The sequence below is a fragment of the Maniola hyperantus genome, chromosome 10 (assembly GCF_902806685.2).
Source record: "Maniola hyperantus chromosome 10, iAphHyp1.2, whole genome shotgun sequence".
NCBI lineage: Eukaryota > Metazoa > Arthropoda > Insecta > Lepidoptera > Nymphalidae > Maniola > Maniola hyperantus.
In genome coordinates this window covers 7,686,943-7,705,559 of record NC_048545.1, presented here as the reverse complement: position 1 = coordinate 7,705,559, position 18,617 = coordinate 7,686,943, and the positions used below count along the sequence as shown (strand labels likewise).

Sequence of the window (18,617 nt, the reverse complement as noted above, 5' to 3'; positions counted from 1 at the left end):
AAAGTGGTCCATATCTGTATGCAAGCTATCTCTACGCCTATTGTCACAATCGCTTCAGTGGTAAACCGTGTAAAAGTTACAAAAATATACCGATCAATTATAATTATTATATCGAAATATGTACAATACTCATATAATGCACTTGATGAAACGTTCAACTGGACTTCCTTTTATTTTAAACTTTGCAGCTATCTCCTCATAATGCCAACGCTGCTACAAATTTACTCAAACTTCCAAACAAATAAACTCGTGACTACAACAATAGAATATGCCGTGAAGCAGTTCTATTTGCTGAATAGAAAGCCATTCATTCTACAAATGTTTGGTTCCGTATCTGCTATACTGGATACCGATGAAGAAGCAGCTTTTGGTGATGCAAGTAAAGTAAGTACGACTTCCTACTGCCTAGTTGTCCGACCGCCGATGATAAGCCAAAAATAAGCTAAAAACTAGAAAGGAGTTGGTGAGCAACGAATGTATAGTTGGGATAGTGTTGTTGTTGGGCTATAAGCGAGTGTGCAAGTGTGATATAGTAATTAATACCTGCGCAAACTGAGCGAGTGTTTTGACCGCCAAGAGAGCGTCGCTGAGCGAGTTTTTCTTTGATAGCTCTTGTCGCTGTGACAAACTAGTGGAGAGAGAGTTCTTGCCGGTAGTGTGCCAGGTCAGCGATCAACTGTACTGACTGACTTACGTTTGTTGAGCGCGAAAATAGTCAATAGCTAGTCGCTTCATTCGCGGCGGTGGGACAACTGCTTTCTTTTGTAATTTTCCAAAAATTACTCTTCCCGATTGCGAAGTATATTTTGTAATTGGCTAGAATCACATTCAATTATTATTACTTGATTTATAAAGAAATCGGTAAAAATAAATTCTAAGTTTGTGATATTTTATGAAGCCTCACTAAGGAGGCTTCATAAAACATCGATTGAGTTAGTAAAGATACGTGTGGATAGATTATTTACAGATAAATCAAATAATTATTCTAGGTGCAATCCAGCTGTCTATTCAACCTCCTATTGAGCCTCGAAACTCCATCACCAGACCCCCTCCACATCGCAGAACTAATCAAAGAAGAAAAGCCGCTCAAACCTATAGACTTCTGCTATAGAGACGAAGACGAAATGGTCAATGTATTGGACTGCATCAGCCTTTGCGTTATGGTTGTATCGTATTCTGCGGAAAGTATGCGTGGATACCAAATGCTTGTAAGTTTTCAATTGTCATACCGCCATAGTACTGCTTTCTTATCTGTGATTATCCGCAGGTAATAAAGACAAATCTAAATATATAAAAGTAAAAGGTGACTGACTGACTGACTGACTGACTGACTGTCTGATCTATCAACGCACAGCTCAAACTACTAGACGAATCGGGCTGAAATTTGGCATGCAGATAGCTATTATGTCGTAGGCATCCGCTAAGAAAGGATTTTTGAAAATTCCACTCCTAAGGGGGTGAAATAGGGGTTTGAAATTTGTGTAGTCCACGCGGACGAAGTCGCGAGCATAAGCCAGTGTACAAAAAACGCCTTACTATCTTTCGCGATACGACGTGAATTTTCTTCATACGACCCATCTTTTTTTTTTGTTTGCTTCACCCCGTGTAAAATGACCCTTTAATGGCCAATGCCTTTACATTTAATTTTTGAGATGAGATAATATATTTCCTTTAAATAACATCTGATGTTACCTCAAAAGTAAGTCAATTCCTATATTTTTTAAGATTATACTGGAAGCAATACTGCCGTGCTATGTAAAGCAAATACAACTTCCAACTTACAACCGAGAAGGCAAAACTGAGAAAGAAATTATTCAGCAACTTGCCATAGCCATCAAAACTCTTGTCAATAACTGCGAAGGACTATCTAAGTAAGTTTTTTTCGCTTATCGGGCTCAAAAACAGGGGCACAAACTTTCTTTGACAATCAGTGTAAAGAAAATAGGACATACTTATTTTTCGTGGTTACATCAAGTAATAAATTTTATTTTAAGATCAAGGTTTTACAAGTTAATGGTTATGTTTTTTAAATATGTATGTAAATGATCAAGTTAGAGTCACTTCACACTAGCATTTCTCTAGCGTAGGCGTTCGTTGAAACAATGCACACGCAACGCCGACGCCGCCGCCGCCGGCCGTGACGCGCCGGTTTAACACCTTCACATGGTCGCAAATTCCATAATGGGTCCTCCTGTAGCATTTAAATTTTTTTTTATTGATTTTTGTAATAATTTTCTTACATAGATTTTCCTTGTCGGAAACCATTTTATTAATGACAATTCCAAAACGATAAGGAGATCACGCATCGTCTTCGCTAACTTGGCAATCAGCGTTTACACAGCACACTAACGTCGTGAGTCGCGGCGTCATACGTTTGACAAACTCCTACGCTGGAGAAACACTAGTGTGAAAGGGTTCTTACATTGATTAGCAGAGTCACTTGAATGTTAGCAAAAATTTCGTGTAGATCATACAACGGTCCGTACCGAACGTCGCCGGAACACAAAGGCTCCTCCCAGCGAGGCTGCCCCAGGCCTCCGGCGACCGCTTTCATGGCTCTCGATATACTGGATGACGAATCTCATTCGCGATATGTCAGCGACCACTCCCGCATGCCTCCCGTTACTGATTACACCGGCACTGAGGATTCTGAGGTAACCTTATTGGCTATCACCCCATATTATAAATGCAGAGTGTATGTTGTTTGTTGACTACCGTAATTTTTACGTGGATATAGTTAAGGTCATGGAAAGTGGAGAAAGTTAGTGAAATAGCGTTTCTACGCTATAAAAAATAATAATGTATTTCTGTAAATGTAGGTAATTTGAAATCCTTCAAAACAATAATTATTATTTTCATCATGATGCATAAAATAGCAAAAAACATTACACATTATTTCACGAGATTATCCTTATAATCTTTTACTACAACCAATTTTTTCAGAAAACATTTAACAAAATATGCTGTATTTCATAGTAATAATAAAAATAAAACAATAACTTTCTGTCACGCTCATAAGCTGGCCGCGTGCGAGAGACTGCGTGCTTTTCATGACACTTGCGCTTATTCATAGACACTACACAACTCACAAGTGCAATATGAGTATGTGTTGTACGTGCCAGCTCTTGTTAACACGGCTTTAACCTATAGCAGCCTTTATGTTAAGTCACTTCTTTCCATTTGAAACTACGGACCAATTTATTACACAGCTTGTACGTGCTGAATATCGTCGTCCTCGCGACGTATTGCTGTCTTTGGTGGGCGACTTTATCGACCGTGCGACCTCACGTTTGATGGACTTGAATGGTTCTAAGGGCAGTGGTGGTACTGAAGGAAAACCTGTTGAGTTACTCGATTCCAAGTCCCATGCGGTAAGAAATTTTAAAATTCACTTGTCAAGTTTTTAATATTTCTCGTTAAGACATCTCATAATATACGTTTTGTTTGGCATCGTATTAATTCATTATGTTTATTATTTCTTGCACAACACATAAAAATAATGGTACAAGGTGATTTTTATCACTAAAAAGAGATCTCTTCCAGACCACCTTAGTGCTAGGGCAGTATTTCTGTTAAGAAATTGTCAAACATAAACGTAACGACTTCCAGGGTTTACAAAAAGTCTGATGCAAGTATAAAATATAATGGATTTTGTTGTGTGCTAATTGTTTTAATATAATTCAGTTTTCTGGCTAGTGTTCAAAATAAAACTATATGTTTGGAGTTTGGACTAAAATTATTATGAAAAAAAATATTATTTTGCTTAACAATAAACATTTGTGGAACTGAATGTTCGTTTTCCAGAGATTAGCTGAAATAGCCCATTCATTACTAAAAGTGTCACCATACGACCCGGAGTCTATGGGTTGCAGAGGTTTACAGCAGTATATGATGCAAGTACTGCCAGCCGCAGACTGGGCCGATGATGCGTTAAAACCCGCGCTAATCATGATTTTACGCAGACTCGATAAGGTATTCATGAAGATTGCCAAAAAACCAAGTATAAGGGTAAGTTCTATACCAAATTATATGCACTAAAGTATAATCGTATGAGGCGGGGGGACGCCCCGTACACCCGCACATCACCCGCACTCGCCTGCACCGGGTTAGCGCGGGGCGTTCCCTCCCCGATTGGCATCTCAACCTGTCGCGTACTATATCTTCTACATCGTGAAGTACGGTCGGATTTAATTCTACAACATTGTTAATCGCACTTGATGAGTTAAGCGTTCCTGAGCTTTTTTTTTCTAGAACTAGTGTGTAATTTTCTGTTAAGGTTTCAATAAATAATTTTTCAGAGAAACACAGATTGGGACTCTGCGGCAATTTTATTGAAGGGAATTTATGAAACGATGTTGCGCTGTCCTTATATAGTGCACTGGCAGCAAGTAAAGACCTTACTTAACACTGTTCAAGTAAGAGCCAGCCATTACCTATTCAGTATATACTTACTTATTCCTTACCAAAAAAATATACAGGTTGCTATTAGAACGCTAGCAAAAACGAAGACAGGTGATAGTACTGATGATAATAACTGATTACATAACATAAGAAAACGCGAAAATAAAATAAAAAATTCTGTGCTTTAAAAATTTCGCAGTTCTATGCCAATATAACATCTGACTGACGTTAGAGATCATCGAATATCTAATATTGCGTAGATAGGTGCCGCGGGGTCAATTCCGGGTCGTACGCGGGGTATTGACGCCGAGTTTTGCTTTCTATACATTGCGTTTTTATAAATACTAAATCACTAAAATTACAAGTAGGTATAAGGTTATTGGTATTGGATTGTGTTTAGGTAGTATAATAATAGGGCTAGGTTTTCGGTAGCGTTCTAATTACACCCTGTAGATATAATTAAGTAAAATATATATAAAAATTGTTATTCTTCTAGGCCTTGATAGTATCGGATAATAATAGCGGCGAGAATTTATCGTCAGCAACAGCTGCTTTGATGTCACAACCACCTCCTCCACATTTTGGTAGCACCGTTGTACGTTTGATCGCATTACAAGTTGGCCATACTGGGGTATGTATAATTGCCTTATAGTGTCAAGTGTGTACATTTTATGAACTCACCTGTTATATTTGCTCTGTGTCAGCTGTCATGTCTAAAGTACGGTTTAAACCGGAATTCATAGTCAAGATAGGGGCCTCTTTAGAGGACGATTAGATTGTGTCATACACAACATTAATGCATTGCATAAAGGTTGAATGTGACACATGTTTGAATCGTCCTCTAAAGGAGCCCCTATCTTGACTATGAATACCAGTGTTAGTCCTTAATTTAAGGATGAACCGTACTTTTGATATGATAGTTAACACATAGAGCAAATATGGCGGGTGAGTTCTCAATATTTATCCATTGTACTAATTTCTTGCCTGCTTAGTAATAATAGGTATAATTGCTAATGCGCATGGCCGCCATTTTAGTGACGTCAGCACTACACTGAAGTTTCGAGCTAATGATATATTTTTATTTCGACTGACGTCAAAATGACGTCATTTTGATGGTAATGAGATATGGTTCCAGCGTAATAGCAATTTGCGGGACTCAAATGCTGATTACATATTTAAACTTTGATTGTGTCCTACTTTCAATTTTTTGATCGCAGGACAGCTATACGTTAGAGCAAATGTGCGGCGGTAGTGCGATTTTTCCAACGGCTGAAAAAACGGAGAACATGCTTATGAATTTGATCATGCCTCTGAGTCTACGTGTCGGTGCTGGAAGAAAGGGTACATAATATTTTTTGAATTTAACTCAAGTATCATCATCATCATCAACCGATAGACGTCCTTAGCTGGACATAGGTTTCTTGTAGGGACTTCCACACGCCACGGTCTTGCGCCGTCTGAATCCAGCGCCTCCCTGCGACTCGTCTGATGTCATCCGTCCACATAGTATGGGGTCTTCCAATGCTGCGCCTTTCGGTGCGAGGTCGCCATTTTAGCTCCAGGTGTCAACTTATATGTCAAAAGTAAGATTTTGTCCTTAATTTAAAGGTGAACCGTACTTTTGACATGACAGTTGACACAAAGAACTAAATAGCGAGTCAGACCTCAATATGTACGCACCATAGATTATCTACTATATGTACGCACTATTCGCTTGCATGTATAGTACGCTACAAGTTGAGATAGCAATCGGGGTATGGGCGGGGGGACGCTCCGCACACTCGCACGTGACCCGCGCTCGCCCGCACAGGGTTAGCGCGGGGGCTGTATCTGTGTATCTCTGTATCTAATATTTTGCAGCAGATACCTCGCCGGCGAGCGAGTTGTTTTTCAGGTCTCTCGGTATACTTTTTTTTATCTCGTTTTTTAGTAATCTCTATAATATATAAAAATGAATCGCTAAATGTGTTGCTGATCGCAAATCCCGAGAACAGCTGAACCGATTTCGCTAATTCTTTTTTTATAATATTCCTTGAAGTACGAGGATGGTTCTTACGGAGAGAAAAATTTAAAAAAATTGCCTGAAAAAGCATCGACTGTTAGGCGGTACGAAGTTCGCCGGGGCAGCTAGTGTAATATAATAAATGGGCACCGTTTGGATGTGCAGACGTGCCCCCGCTGCGGCAGTCGGACGTATCGTACCTGGTGTCGGTGGCGGTGAGCGCGCTGTGCCCGCCCGCGCCGCCGGGCCAGGCCGTGGCCGTCAACGCCAAGCTGGGCGCCGACGCGCGCGCCAACTCGCTTACCTTTACCGGCAGCCGCGACACGCGCAACACCACCCGCCTCTCCAACATACTCTACAGGATCGCCTTTTTAGGTATAAGTTTCATCATCATCAACAACTGTAGTAAAACGACCAGCTGCTCGATAGTGACTGCTTTATTACTTGAATTTCTAAACTACCTACATGCAATACAATATACTAAGTACTTAGATAACTACGTATACAATAACAACCCATCGCTGGCTCACTGCTGACCACGGGCCTCCTCTCAGAATGAGAATAATTAGGACATAGTCCACCACGCTGACCGACTGCGGATGGGCAGACTTGATACATCTTTGAGAACATTATGGAGAATTCTCAGGCATGCAATCTTCCTCACGATGTTTTTCGTCAGCGTTAAAGCAATAAAACACATATAACTATAACTCCGAAAAGTTAAAGGTGCGTGCCCGGGATCGAACCCCTGATCTCCTGAATAGGAGGCGGACGTCTTAGCCACTATCACTGCGATAGGTTAGTTTAATCGGTGCCAATTCGTTATGTGATGATGATTGGACTGAGTCCCTATAAAATATAAAAATAATCTAGATTTTTTCATTATGTTTATAATATCTTATAAATTGTACAGCTCTAAAGGTGCTATGCGCGTGTTTCACGAGCGAACTGTGCAGCGAGTGGGGCCGCATAGCGCGAGCGATTCGCGAGCTGGGGCGCCGGAACGAGGCCGCTCACCATCTGTGGGACTTTCTCGAATACATTGTCACATATCGCACGCCGCTTTACGTCCTTCTGCAGCCCTTTATCGTGCATAAGGTACGTGGTTTCCTACCTGAATAGACTAATATTACTATGTATTAAATAAAAATAATAGATTATTCAACATGGGTGCCCGCCCATGATGAATAATCATGGCGCCCGTCTTACGTCATGGGCGCCGGAATAAATCCCAAGCGTAACGAGGGATTATAGAGTAGTAGCGAGGGTATTGCATCTATTAGAATCCTGAGTGAAGCGTGTGACTTAGGGGCGCCCAAGACTAAGACAGTAAGTACTACCCCCAAGTTCAATACACACTTTTCAGACCTCGCAAGACAATAAAATCTTCGTATGCTTAAAATAGGTACCTACTTATCTGTCTTTAGAAATTTCTGGCAGCAAATCGTTTATTACATTTTGAGCATTAATAGATTCCTGTGGCTCTACCGCGGTTGTTTGACAGCTACAATGTCACGATCGCAATCATCTCTGATTGGTTAATGCTCGCTCACTATTGGCCACAATGCATTGTTGCAACAAGAATCGCACAAATTCAGCCAATCAGAACAATTGAGATTGTAATAATGATTGATGCGGGTTTTAGACAATCGCCCTGCTGAGTTAAATTACTGCTGCTGTCTTCATCACTCGACATTTTTGTTTCAGATTAAATAGATTAATAATTTCAATAAGTAACACCACAATACTTTTACTTATGTTTTCACATGAAAGGAAATTAGGAAAGGGATGTTAGGAAAGGCATTCCGAACCAGTGGTAGATGCATCCGACTATTCGAAAGTACTTGTAAAAGTTTATTTGAATAAAAAAGATTTTTATTTTATTTATTTATTTACATGTGTAGCTATCTCAGCCGCCGATCGGCGATCACGAGCGTCACATGCAGTTTGTAGTACGCGAGCGTATCCGCGGACTCAAGTTGCCCGCGGCGCGCGCGCGCGGCTCGCTGCTGGCGGAGTTGGCACGCGAGCTGCGGATTATGAGGGACACGCATGACAATTATAAGTTCGGTTAGTTTAAATTCCTTTTAGCTTACCTTTTTTTAATGATCACGAATGACCAATCGAAATTAATATGGTGATAATAGCCGAGGGAGGAACGTGATAATAGAGAGCGAGTGAACTCGCATAGCTCAAAATCAATGGTATATCCGACCAACAATAATTTCACCACACTAATACAACTATAATTTCACCTCACTAACTTACGCGGGAAGCTGGAAGAAATTTCTATTAGAGATTGGATTTAGGTTTTTCCCGTAGGAACTCTTTAATTTTCCGGGATTAAAAGTAGCCTATGTCCTTCCCCGGGACGTAAGCTAACTCTGTACCAAATTTCATCAAAATCGGTTGAACGGTTAGGCCGTGAAAAGCTAGCAGACAGACAGACAGACAGACACACTTTCGCATTTATAATATTAGTATGGATTTGATTGTATTGTGACAAGAAATATGTACAAAATAACAAAAATAAAATAAAGCCTGAGCAACACTAGACCTCAGCTTATGTCGCGCGTCGCGAATATGCTTTCCATGCCAAGTCGTTTGGAAGTGTCGCCTCCCGACTTTTGCGTGTCGCAGTCGCGTTCTTCAAAGTCTTATCTTAACTCGCAGAACAATTAGAGAACATCGGTCAAAGCGGAGGAAAGCGCGCGTCGGAGGCGGTGCCGCGCGCGGGGCTGGGCGACAAGGCGCAGCAACATCGGCCCTCGCTCATCTCGATGTTAGTGGGCCGCGGGCCCGCGCCCAGGACGCCCGACCACCCCACCGCTCCGCTCTCAGCCCAGCGAGGTAACACTACCTCTCCCTTTTTAATTCCTGACGCTAAAAAGGGATGTTACAATTTTCACTCCTAAACTAATCTTTGCCTTACAGAATCACTATCTAGCAGTTCGACAACCAGTCAACCCGTATTCGACCTTCCCTCGAACAACAACAACGGCCGTTTTAGTGACAATAGTAACAACAATGTCCACAACACCAATGCAAATATAGGTAAGTAAAGTACCGTACAAAATGACTCCTCACCTTCCTTTGTTGAAATACTCTTCAAATAAGATTATATACTCATAGTTGTAATTTATTTTCGCAGGAACAATAAACAACAATTTTGGTGGCGATCAAAAACCGGTACTTAGTACACCGCCATACGGAAATATTCAAACAAAACTGCGCTTCGTGTCATCGGTCGAGTTTAAATTGACTACAGGTAAATGCTTAGTGGACAAATTGTCTACTATGCAAAAAATAATCTAGGCCATTTCTATCCAAAGTGCACAAGTATTCCAAAAAGTACAAGCTTAGACTGGAAAAAACACCCTACCGCATTGGCACAGGAATTGCTTGTAAACCCACACACTAAACGCCTTAAATGTGGCACATACTAGAATTGGACGAAAGATGAACATACTCAATAATATACAACAGAAAAGGATAGGATATTTACTGGAATACCCCCTAAATTCATAAAAAACACACCCAACATCTGATTATTCCTAGAAAGCCGATGACAGATAGACATATAAGAAAAAAACCCGGAAAACATATGGATCTACCGATATTTTTATAAAACTACGCTGAAAAATTTAGGTAAAAAAATGTTTGCGGACATAATCCATTTTCCATAAATTTAAAATTATCCATTTTATTATGCAGTATATAGGTAGTTAAAAAGCACGCGGGTTAAGTCGCGGGTATCATCTAGTCAACAGAAAAAAACTCAAAGAGAATTATTGTTGAAAGCGGCGGCGGCGCGATGGCGCCATTAAATCTGGTGGCTAAAGCTACCGACTTATATGACGTCATATCCGTCACCATTACTTCTGTCAATTCAGATAATTTCTATAAAATTTTATCTCCATGGGATATATTATAGTCATTCCTACGCGGATATAGAAGTTTTATTTCAAACGATTAATCCTTTCTACAGGAGCAATAGGCGAGGCAGCACTAACGCCTCTCTCGCCAGTGTCGGCGGTGTCGACGGGCGAGTCGTGCGAGGAGGCGGGCCACGATGCGGGCGACGAGCGGCCGAGGCTGCAGCGCTCGCACGGCCCTTCCAAGAAGACCTTCAAGTTCCGACGCAGTCGCCACGCCAAGCCTGAGGTATTGAAAGTTACAGGAGCAATAGGGAGGCGGCACTCACGCCTCTGTCCTCAGTGTCGGCAGTGTCGAAGGGCGAGTCATGCGAGGAGGCGGGCCACGCACGGCCCTTCCAAGAAGACCTTCAAGTTCCGACAAGCCTGTGGTATTGAACGTTTCATAATAATATGGTATTTTACACCAAATGAGAAAAAAACTAAAATAAGCAATCGAAAAATGTTTATTTCAGTTTATAAAAGTATATGATGAATTTTATAATTCATTTTAAAAACTCTTTTTTTAAATCTTTTCTACAAATATCCAAAACGCATGATACCGTAGCCGCCATGTTAATTCCGATTGTGACGTCACATGATTGAAGTTTTAATGTATTTCACTAAGAAAACACCGTTGCTTACCAATCCGTATGACGTCATGAACCTGAAAAGATGGCGGGTAGCGTTTTCGCGGCGAAATGCAAAATTTAAAAGCATTTTTATATAATTACTAGCTTATGCTCACCACTTCGTCCGCGTGGACTACACAAATTTCAAACTCCTATTTCATTTCAAAAATCCTTTCTTAGCGGATGCCTACGTCATAACAGCTATCTGCATACCAAATTTCAGCCCGATCCGTCCAGTAGTTTGAGCTGTGCGTTGATAGATCAGTCAGTCAGTGTCACCTTTTGCTTTTATATATATAGCTTTTGTAAATTTTTGGTTTTTTTATCAGTTTAGAATCAAATTAACACTTAAAAAAAAGTAAAATACCCTATTGTTTTCCTTCTTGTATTTATTTTTAAGTACGTACTGTGTTTTGATGCAAGAAAGTTTTATACTACTCCACTTTCTAGGCATCAACACACGTCCGTTTAGAATCGGACGAGTGTTCGTCCCCCGGGCCGGAGAGCACGCCGCTGCGGCGCGCGTGGCCGGCGCTGCTGCAGCCCACCGCCACAGTCACCGACACGTCCTACGACAGCGAGATCTCGCAGACCTCCTCCACTTCCGGATACAGGTAACTTGAGACATTTAAATTCTCATACCTGGACGCGTTTTGAACCCTTGTAGCTTTAGTTTTAAGTTCACGTAATTAACTATCTTATTACATCATTCCACATTGAAGCCGTGATAGCCTAGTGGTTACGACGTCCGCCTCCTATTCGGGAGGTCGGGGGTTCGATCCCGGGCACGCACCTCTAACTTTTCGGAATATGTGCGTTTTAATTAATTAAATATCACTCGCTTTAACGGTGAAGGAAAACATCGTGAGGAAACCTGCATGTCTGAGAGTTCTCTATAATGTTCTCAAGGGTGTGTAAAGTGTGCCAATCCGCACTTGGCCAGCGTGGTGGACTATGGCCAAAACGAGTCAATTCAACAATCAAAAAGCGTACAATAGTAGGTACGTCATCTAATTTTAATAAATGATTTGACTTTAGGCTTATTTGATCACTACCCGTATTATAAATGTGTTTGTTTGTTGGTTTGTCCTTCAGTCACGTCGTAACGGAGCGACGGATTGACGTGATTTTTTGCATGGGTATAGTTAAAGACCTGGAGAGTGGGATAGGCTACTTTTTATCCCGGAAAATCAAAGAGTTCCCACGGGATTTTAAAAACCTAAATCCACGCGGACGAAGTCGCGGGCATCAGCTAGTATTGATAATCAATTGTCATCTATTTCAACGTTCGTAAAGCGTTCTGTAAATTAAGTTTGGTTAATGTTACAAGGGAGAGTTACAGCCTGCAAGCGTCCATGTCGGAGTCCCCGTGCGGCTCGGTGCGCGCGGTGCGCAGCGAGTCCGCCACGCCGCACGCCAGCCCCGACGGTAAACCGCTCGTATGTACCGCCTCGCAGTACCCCCCTCCCACTCCCGCTCTCACTAACCTGCTCTAGCTGTCTCTGTCTTTCTATTCTATTTTCACTGCTGTGCTTTTATTCATCTTATAGAACTGACACGGTTTATTAAGGCTAGTTCGGATTTTTGTAGTTTATCGAGTGGAGAGTATTTTAGTAGATACAACACTCGATACTGCCCAAAATACGCCACGCCGAGAAAATTTATGAGCACTAAATCACAGAACACTATTACTCCTAACGTAGAAGAGTTACGAAAACGTGGCACGGACGCTTTTGCTCTATAGACACAGAACACTATTACTCAATAAGCCGCTGCTCGATTGCGGGAATGCATCAATCATCATTACAATCGCAATCGTTGCGATTGGCTGAATTTATGGTATTCTTGTTGCAACAATAGATTGCAGCCAGTAGTGAGTAGTCATTCTCCCGCAATCGAGCAGCCAGTGGCCCTACCGCGGTTGTTTGACAGCTACAATGTCACGATCGCAATCATCTCCGACTGGTTAATGCTCGCTCACTATTGGCTACAATGCATTGTGCTTGTTGTGTTGTGTGCAATGCATTTTGTGAGTTGCTTTACAACACAATTAGTCACGAATGATAAACTATTTTTTAGAAACCTCAACAATTTTCTGCCTCAGAATAACACTTTTATCTCCTACCTTGTAGAAGCTGCTTTTGGTCAAATAATTTAGCTCTTTAGTTTCGATATCCCTACATTGCTAAATGCTTTGCTTTTATTGTCTGTGTTTGGCTTGTTCTTATTATGTGATATTTTTATATGTATAGAAAACTAGCTAATGCCTGCGACTTCGTCCGTGTGGACTACACTTTCAAACTCGTGTTATCCCTTTGGGGATTGAATTTTCAAAAAATTATCGGATGTCTGTCATAATAGCGATCTGCATGCCAAATTTCAGTCCAATCCATCTTGTAATTTGAAGCTGTATGTTCATAGATCAGTCAGTTAGTCAGTCAGCGTTTCCATTTATATATATATGGATATGTCCAATAATAAATTGTTCATAATAAAATGAAATGGACATTTATTAATCAAATAATAATACTCCTATCTTTTAAATTGAAACTAAGTATACATTGATAATATTATCTTAATTCATTTAATTCCAATCCTTTTGCAGCATCTCTGAGCTGTGAATCAGCAACATCCTCGGCAGAAAGAACTGCTTTACTTGGTGCTGCCAGCCAACGCTCCCTTCTATTGAGCAGTGAACTTCGGGATGAAGATACTCTACTATAAAACAATATTTTACCTTCTCCATAGCGATTGTACCTTCAGTACCTATTGTTTGTCAGTCTTAAGAGTTCTTAGTTTTTTCTGGATTGATAGATTGGTTTCTTAATAGAATCAGCCAAATTCATGTTCAACTCAATTCATAAACAGGTAATTTTTAGTCTAATCTGTAAGGGCAAATTATTTCCAAGAAATATTTATTTGTATAATGGGGCCGATTCTCTTGTACACAATCTCTAAACTAAACTAAATTAACAGGTCTAAATCTAGTGCCATCCTTTTCCACAAGCAACATTATGAAAGGGATAGCAATAGATTTAGGCGTGACATTTTAGTTTAGTTTAGAGATTGTGTACAATGGAATTAGCCACATTATCCATTTAAGGAATGTATTCCTACATTTTTTTGACAATTTGTAAGCTATTCTTCATAGTTCATAATATAGGACACTACATGAAATCACGAAATAAACCAATTAAATATATAGAGATTGTGTACAACGGAATTAGCCACATTGTGGCTAATCTCTAAACTAAAATGATACGTCTAAGTCTATAGCTATCCCTTTCATAATGTTGCTTGCAGAAAAGGATAGACTAAATTTAGACCTGTTAATTTAGTTTAGGTTTAGAAATTGTGTACAAGAGAATTGGCCCCAATATGAACCTATTTGAATTTGAAGATTTTTTTAGAAATCTATAAATTTCTCGTGGTTATAGAAATGCAATTGAAGTGTTTGTAGCTGTGATTATTATAAATGGTACAAGATAATAGTATATTATATTGTGTAAATTTTGTTTTATTTAATAAAGTTTTCGTAGAAGTTTATGTTGATGGGTTGTGTTTTCTTTCTGAGTTATTGACTGTCCACTGATCAGTAAAATTTGATGAAACTATAGACACTAGAATCCCTCGAAATCCATTGATTTAAAACTGGGTTTTAAACTCGTTTTTAAAATTGAAATGAATTGACAATCCAAAATTTTACATAGGTATAGCATAGCTCCTCCAATCATGAGTCGTTAATTTACATATTATTATGATTCTTACAACTTCACTTTACTTAATTCACTTAATTATAAAAAAGTTGCTACACTTTGACTGACAATTCAACTTAGGTCTCAGGAGGTAAGTAGATAGATAGATAGATAGAAATACTTTATTGCACACAAAAAATATTACATAACTTTTACAGAAACTTAAACTAACAAAATTATTGTATGCAAAGGCGGCCTTATTGCTCACAGCAATCTCTTCCAGGCAACCTTTGGTGAAAGGAGAAACTAGGTGTGTTGGATAGTACTTACACGCAATACAGAAAAATGAAGTAGTATAATATTATATAATATAATAAACTATTTCAGTAATACATACATAACTATCATACATATACATAACTATTATAAATATTAATATATATACAAAATCCATAATAGAAATATATATATATATATATATATATATATATATATATATACCTACATACCTACATATATTATTATAATAGACCTACATATTATACCTATGATCGAATAAATTAACTATTATGGCATCGATAAGTATAGTTCTTTAAGACGATTTTTGAATATGGGCAAGGATTTCGAATCCCGGATATTTTTGGGCAGAGCATTCCACAGTTGTACAACATAATATACTGTAAAAGATTTCCCGTAGAATTTTGTGCAGTTACGTGGGGTTTGGAGTTTGTTATCTGTGGATGAGCGCAACTTCCTGTCGCGATCGGCAGCTCCAAGAAAAATGAAGCGATCTTTAAGGTACGAAGGAGTGTGGGGAGCATAGAGGATAGAGAAGAGTAAGGTGAGTGCGTGGAAATCCCGACGCCGTCTAATTATCAACCACTTAAGACGCGTACGGTATTCGGTGATGTGGTCAAATTTCCTTAGTCCATAAATAAATCGAATGCAAAGGTTTTGCAACCGCTCCAACTTGTTTAGTAGCTCCTCATTCAGATCTGTGTAGCTGCTGTCGGCATAGTCCAATATGGGTAAGAGCAGAGTTTCAGCCAAAGATATTTTTGTTTTGATTGGGAGGAGATTCTTCCATCTTTTAAGAGAGCCGACAGCAGCGAAGAGGCGTCTGCTTACATAATTAGTTTGCGGGATCCAGGAGAATGAGGAGTCAATAAACAAGCAGAGGTTCTTGACAGTCGCACTGAACGGTATGGTCGAATTATTCAGCACGATTGAACCAGCGGTATTGAAGTCAATCTACTAATATACAAAGTACTAATTAATTGTAGAAGTTATAATTTTTTTCTTATAAAACTAAGTATTTAAATGATTCAATAATAAAAACATGGAATAGTTAATACAAAAGTTATTTATTAAACTAAGTAGGTAGGTACAAAATATCACATTCATGGTTCTTTACATAATATAAATGATTGAATAGCAGTTTGAACATCGGGATCTAGTGGTATCTCATGAATGTATTTTGAAAATGTAAGCACAATTTTATATAAACTTCTTTTAACCGAAGACAAAAGAGCAGATCTTATTTTTATTGCAAGTACATCATTAAGAATATGCTTTCTGGGCACAAGGCCAGGTTTAGTTAGTTTATCTAGGTTTTGCTTAAGAGTTACAAATGCTGATAATACAGTGGGCAAGTCATGCTGTACCACACCATATTTATCTTCTTTTAATGATGATGATACAATGCAGGCCAGACCTTCACATGTCCACAGGACTGGCTGCGCTTGGATAAGAATGAATTTCAGCTTAGTATCAACAAGCTCTCCAAAGAAGTAACTAATTCCTGGTTTCTGGCATAACTTCTGAAGAAAACCATTAAACTCTTCTTTCACAGCAGCAGCAAATGTATCATCAACAGAATGCTTATTATGGTGTTTCAATTCTAACAGTTTGGGAGACTGAGCCATATTCCGTAGTGTGCCAGTATATTGCAGTGGTGGACTAGCTGGTGGTAGTACTCTATTAAACACATTTCTACCTTTTGAGTTTCCTTCGACTGCATTAGAGTCTCCATTAATACTGTCCAACTCCTTATTAAATTCAGTTATAATATACAAGCATTTCTCTAACAAACTGTTCCAATTCTTTGGATGTCCACCTGGCTGGGAAAGTGTAAAAATTTGACTTCTCCTTACAGGATCTGTTTTAGACATATTCTTCAAGTCCAGTGCTCCCAAGTAACTAGTGAACTGCAATCTTTGAGAGAGAGCCGTATTCAATGTCATGTGTGTATTAGACTCGATCGGAAACTTCATTGGTTCTGTAAGTACTATGTTAAAAACTGTTTTCATAGTATAAATAGATATAAAAAACAGGCTTGTGTAAAACCAAAGTCCAATCCATATTCCAGAGCTTATTAAATTAATAATATTGTCTAATGGTGGATCTTCCAAGTACAAACTGTAAACATCGGATATAACACTTCTGGGCTTGCTGCCCCATATGCAGTAAAAAACACAATAGTAAGCAACTGGTGTCATTGAATGCTGGAACCCCATAGATAAAATATTGCTGATGACTAGTTTGATCTGTTGAAATTTCTCTTGATAAATATGAGGGAATGTTAAAACAGTTGCACCCAATAAATGAGACCTAGTAAAATAATATAAGCCCATCCACATACCACCAATTTGCAAAAATAAACTTTGTTCCAGCAAGCATTGTCCGTCATAGTTTTCACATTTCTTCTTGAAAACATTAAAGTTACTTTTCGCCAACGATGAATACAAGCTCATTGTAAAGTATCCATTTAGAGCATACAGTATACTAAATATTATGTTTTGTATGGAGAACATGTTCAAAAACATTGATATTCTGGTGAAGTATTTTGGCACGGGCATCGAGTACTGACTTCCGTAAATGTAAGCTTGAAAAAAGGACACTAATCCCAGAAGTACGATGTTAAGACTCATCTTCCAGCTGAATATATCATCCAATGTAGAAGATACCCACGTTACCGGATGAACTAAATCGACTTGAATAAAAAATACCAGAAGTATAGCGATAATAGTTTGCAGAAAAATATTCCATATTACTGCTTTTATCAAACGTTGGGCAAATATTTCGCTTTTAGTTTCCATTCTGGTTTTAGGTTATATATTCGTATAATTTTAAAATACCGCAATCGAAAACACCATACTGCACCTAGTAAATCGCAAATCACATGTATCAGTTATCTGAGCAGGAATTATATATTAGCAGCACTGATATAAAGCAAAAATAAATATTGTTTGTATTTATCTCGGCGAAATCAAATAGGTATCGTTGTCGTTGAATTTAAAATTTTAAAATTTCCTTTACACCACTTTACACTACACTTCACGAGCACTTCACCCTTTTATCGTGCACTTCACAGATAAAGATATTAGGTAGGTACCTACCTACCTTTCTTCAATTAAATGTCAATGTCAAATGCACAGACAGCAATCAAATGCTTCAGCAGCCTCCAGTTAATCCAAACAAGAATCACGAGTATAGATCGACCGAAAAGAGCAGAAATTAAATGAGAGCGCCACTTTCACTCTTATGGTAACACTGACCCATGTATTTATTAAAACTTTGTACAATTTAATTCACGAGCACTTTTCAGAATCGTCTAGTTGGTATTATGTGACTGTTATTTGGTATTTTACGTACAAATAAACTAGTGAATTGCTAATCCCCATCTAAATCAACCAAATATATTTTTTTTAACTTTGACAGCACTGACATTGGTTTTGGGGTTGTTCTATATAAAAAATTTTATGTACCTAGTTCCAAAATATTTAATTTCAACTCTAAGCGGTTGCACTGTAGTTAGTTAGCTAGCACAGCTATACAAACTCAAACCAACTCAAACCTATAAATGGATAAACCCAAATTGCTGTGTTGGCAACTTTGTTTTGTCTGTTCGACATTGTGTTGTACCCATCGACGCCATTGACATAGGAATACAACGTAGATAGAGTAATAAAGG

At 39.0% G+C, this 18,617-nt stretch overlaps 2 protein-coding genes across 15 annotated transcripts in view; one reads left to right on the top strand and one right to left on the bottom strand.

Annotated features, from left to right (window-relative positions):
- Positions 1-14,501, top strand: part of unc80 (unc80, NALCN channel complex subunit) — a 61,223-nt gene extending 46,722 nt beyond the window's left edge. For 13 of the 14 annotated variants that reach the window (XM_069501194.1, XM_069501205.1, XM_069501198.1 and 10 more), the window contains 19 exons: positions 189-384; positions 990-1,208; positions 1,726-1,871; positions 2,468-2,654; positions 3,210-3,371; positions 3,805-4,008; positions 4,299-4,415; positions 4,898-5,032; positions 5,619-5,742; positions 6,569-6,778; positions 7,317-7,501; positions 8,308-8,473; positions 9,077-9,253; positions 9,338-9,457; positions 9,555-9,671; positions 10,392-10,567; positions 11,400-11,563; positions 12,280-12,377; positions 13,555-14,501. In XM_069501194.1, coding sequence (XP_069357295.1) covers positions 189-384; positions 990-1,208; positions 1,726-1,871; positions 2,468-2,654; positions 3,210-3,371; positions 3,805-4,008; positions 4,299-4,415; positions 4,898-5,032; positions 5,619-5,742; positions 6,569-6,778; positions 7,317-7,501; positions 8,308-8,473; positions 9,077-9,253; positions 9,338-9,457; positions 9,555-9,671; positions 10,392-10,567; positions 11,400-11,563; positions 12,280-12,377; positions 13,555-13,673 — 3,022 coding nt within the window. In that variant the 3' untranslated portion in view covers positions 13,674-14,501. Of the gene's footprint in view, positions 1-188; positions 385-989; positions 1,209-1,725; positions 1,872-2,467; positions 2,655-3,209; positions 3,372-3,804; positions 4,009-4,298; positions 4,416-4,897; positions 5,033-5,618; positions 5,743-6,568; positions 6,779-7,316; positions 7,502-8,307; positions 8,474-9,076; positions 9,254-9,337; positions 9,458-9,554; positions 9,672-10,391; positions 10,568-11,399; positions 11,564-12,279; positions 12,389-13,554 lie in introns of all 14 variants that reach the window. The other variant, XM_069501202.1, reaches the window with a different exon arrangement.
- A 1,487-nt stretch (positions 14,502-15,988) lies between these two features.
- On the bottom strand, positions 15,989-18,013 carry LOC117985921 (nucleoporin NDC1-like). Its single transcript, XM_034972716.2, has one exon. It carries the CDS (start codon positions 17,740-17,742, stop codon positions 16,045-16,047), a length of 1,698 nt encoding a protein of 565 aa, XP_034828607.1. The 5' UTR covers positions 17,743-18,013; the 3' UTR covers positions 15,989-16,044.
- Between the last annotated feature and the right edge of the window lie 604 nt (positions 18,014-18,617).

Bases quoted from the DNA above. Each gene is read 5' to 3' on its own strand.
- LOC117985921 (XM_034972716.2), bottom strand. From the start codon at position 17,742: ATGGAAACTAAAAGCGAAATATTTGCCCAACGTTTGATAAAAGCAGTA.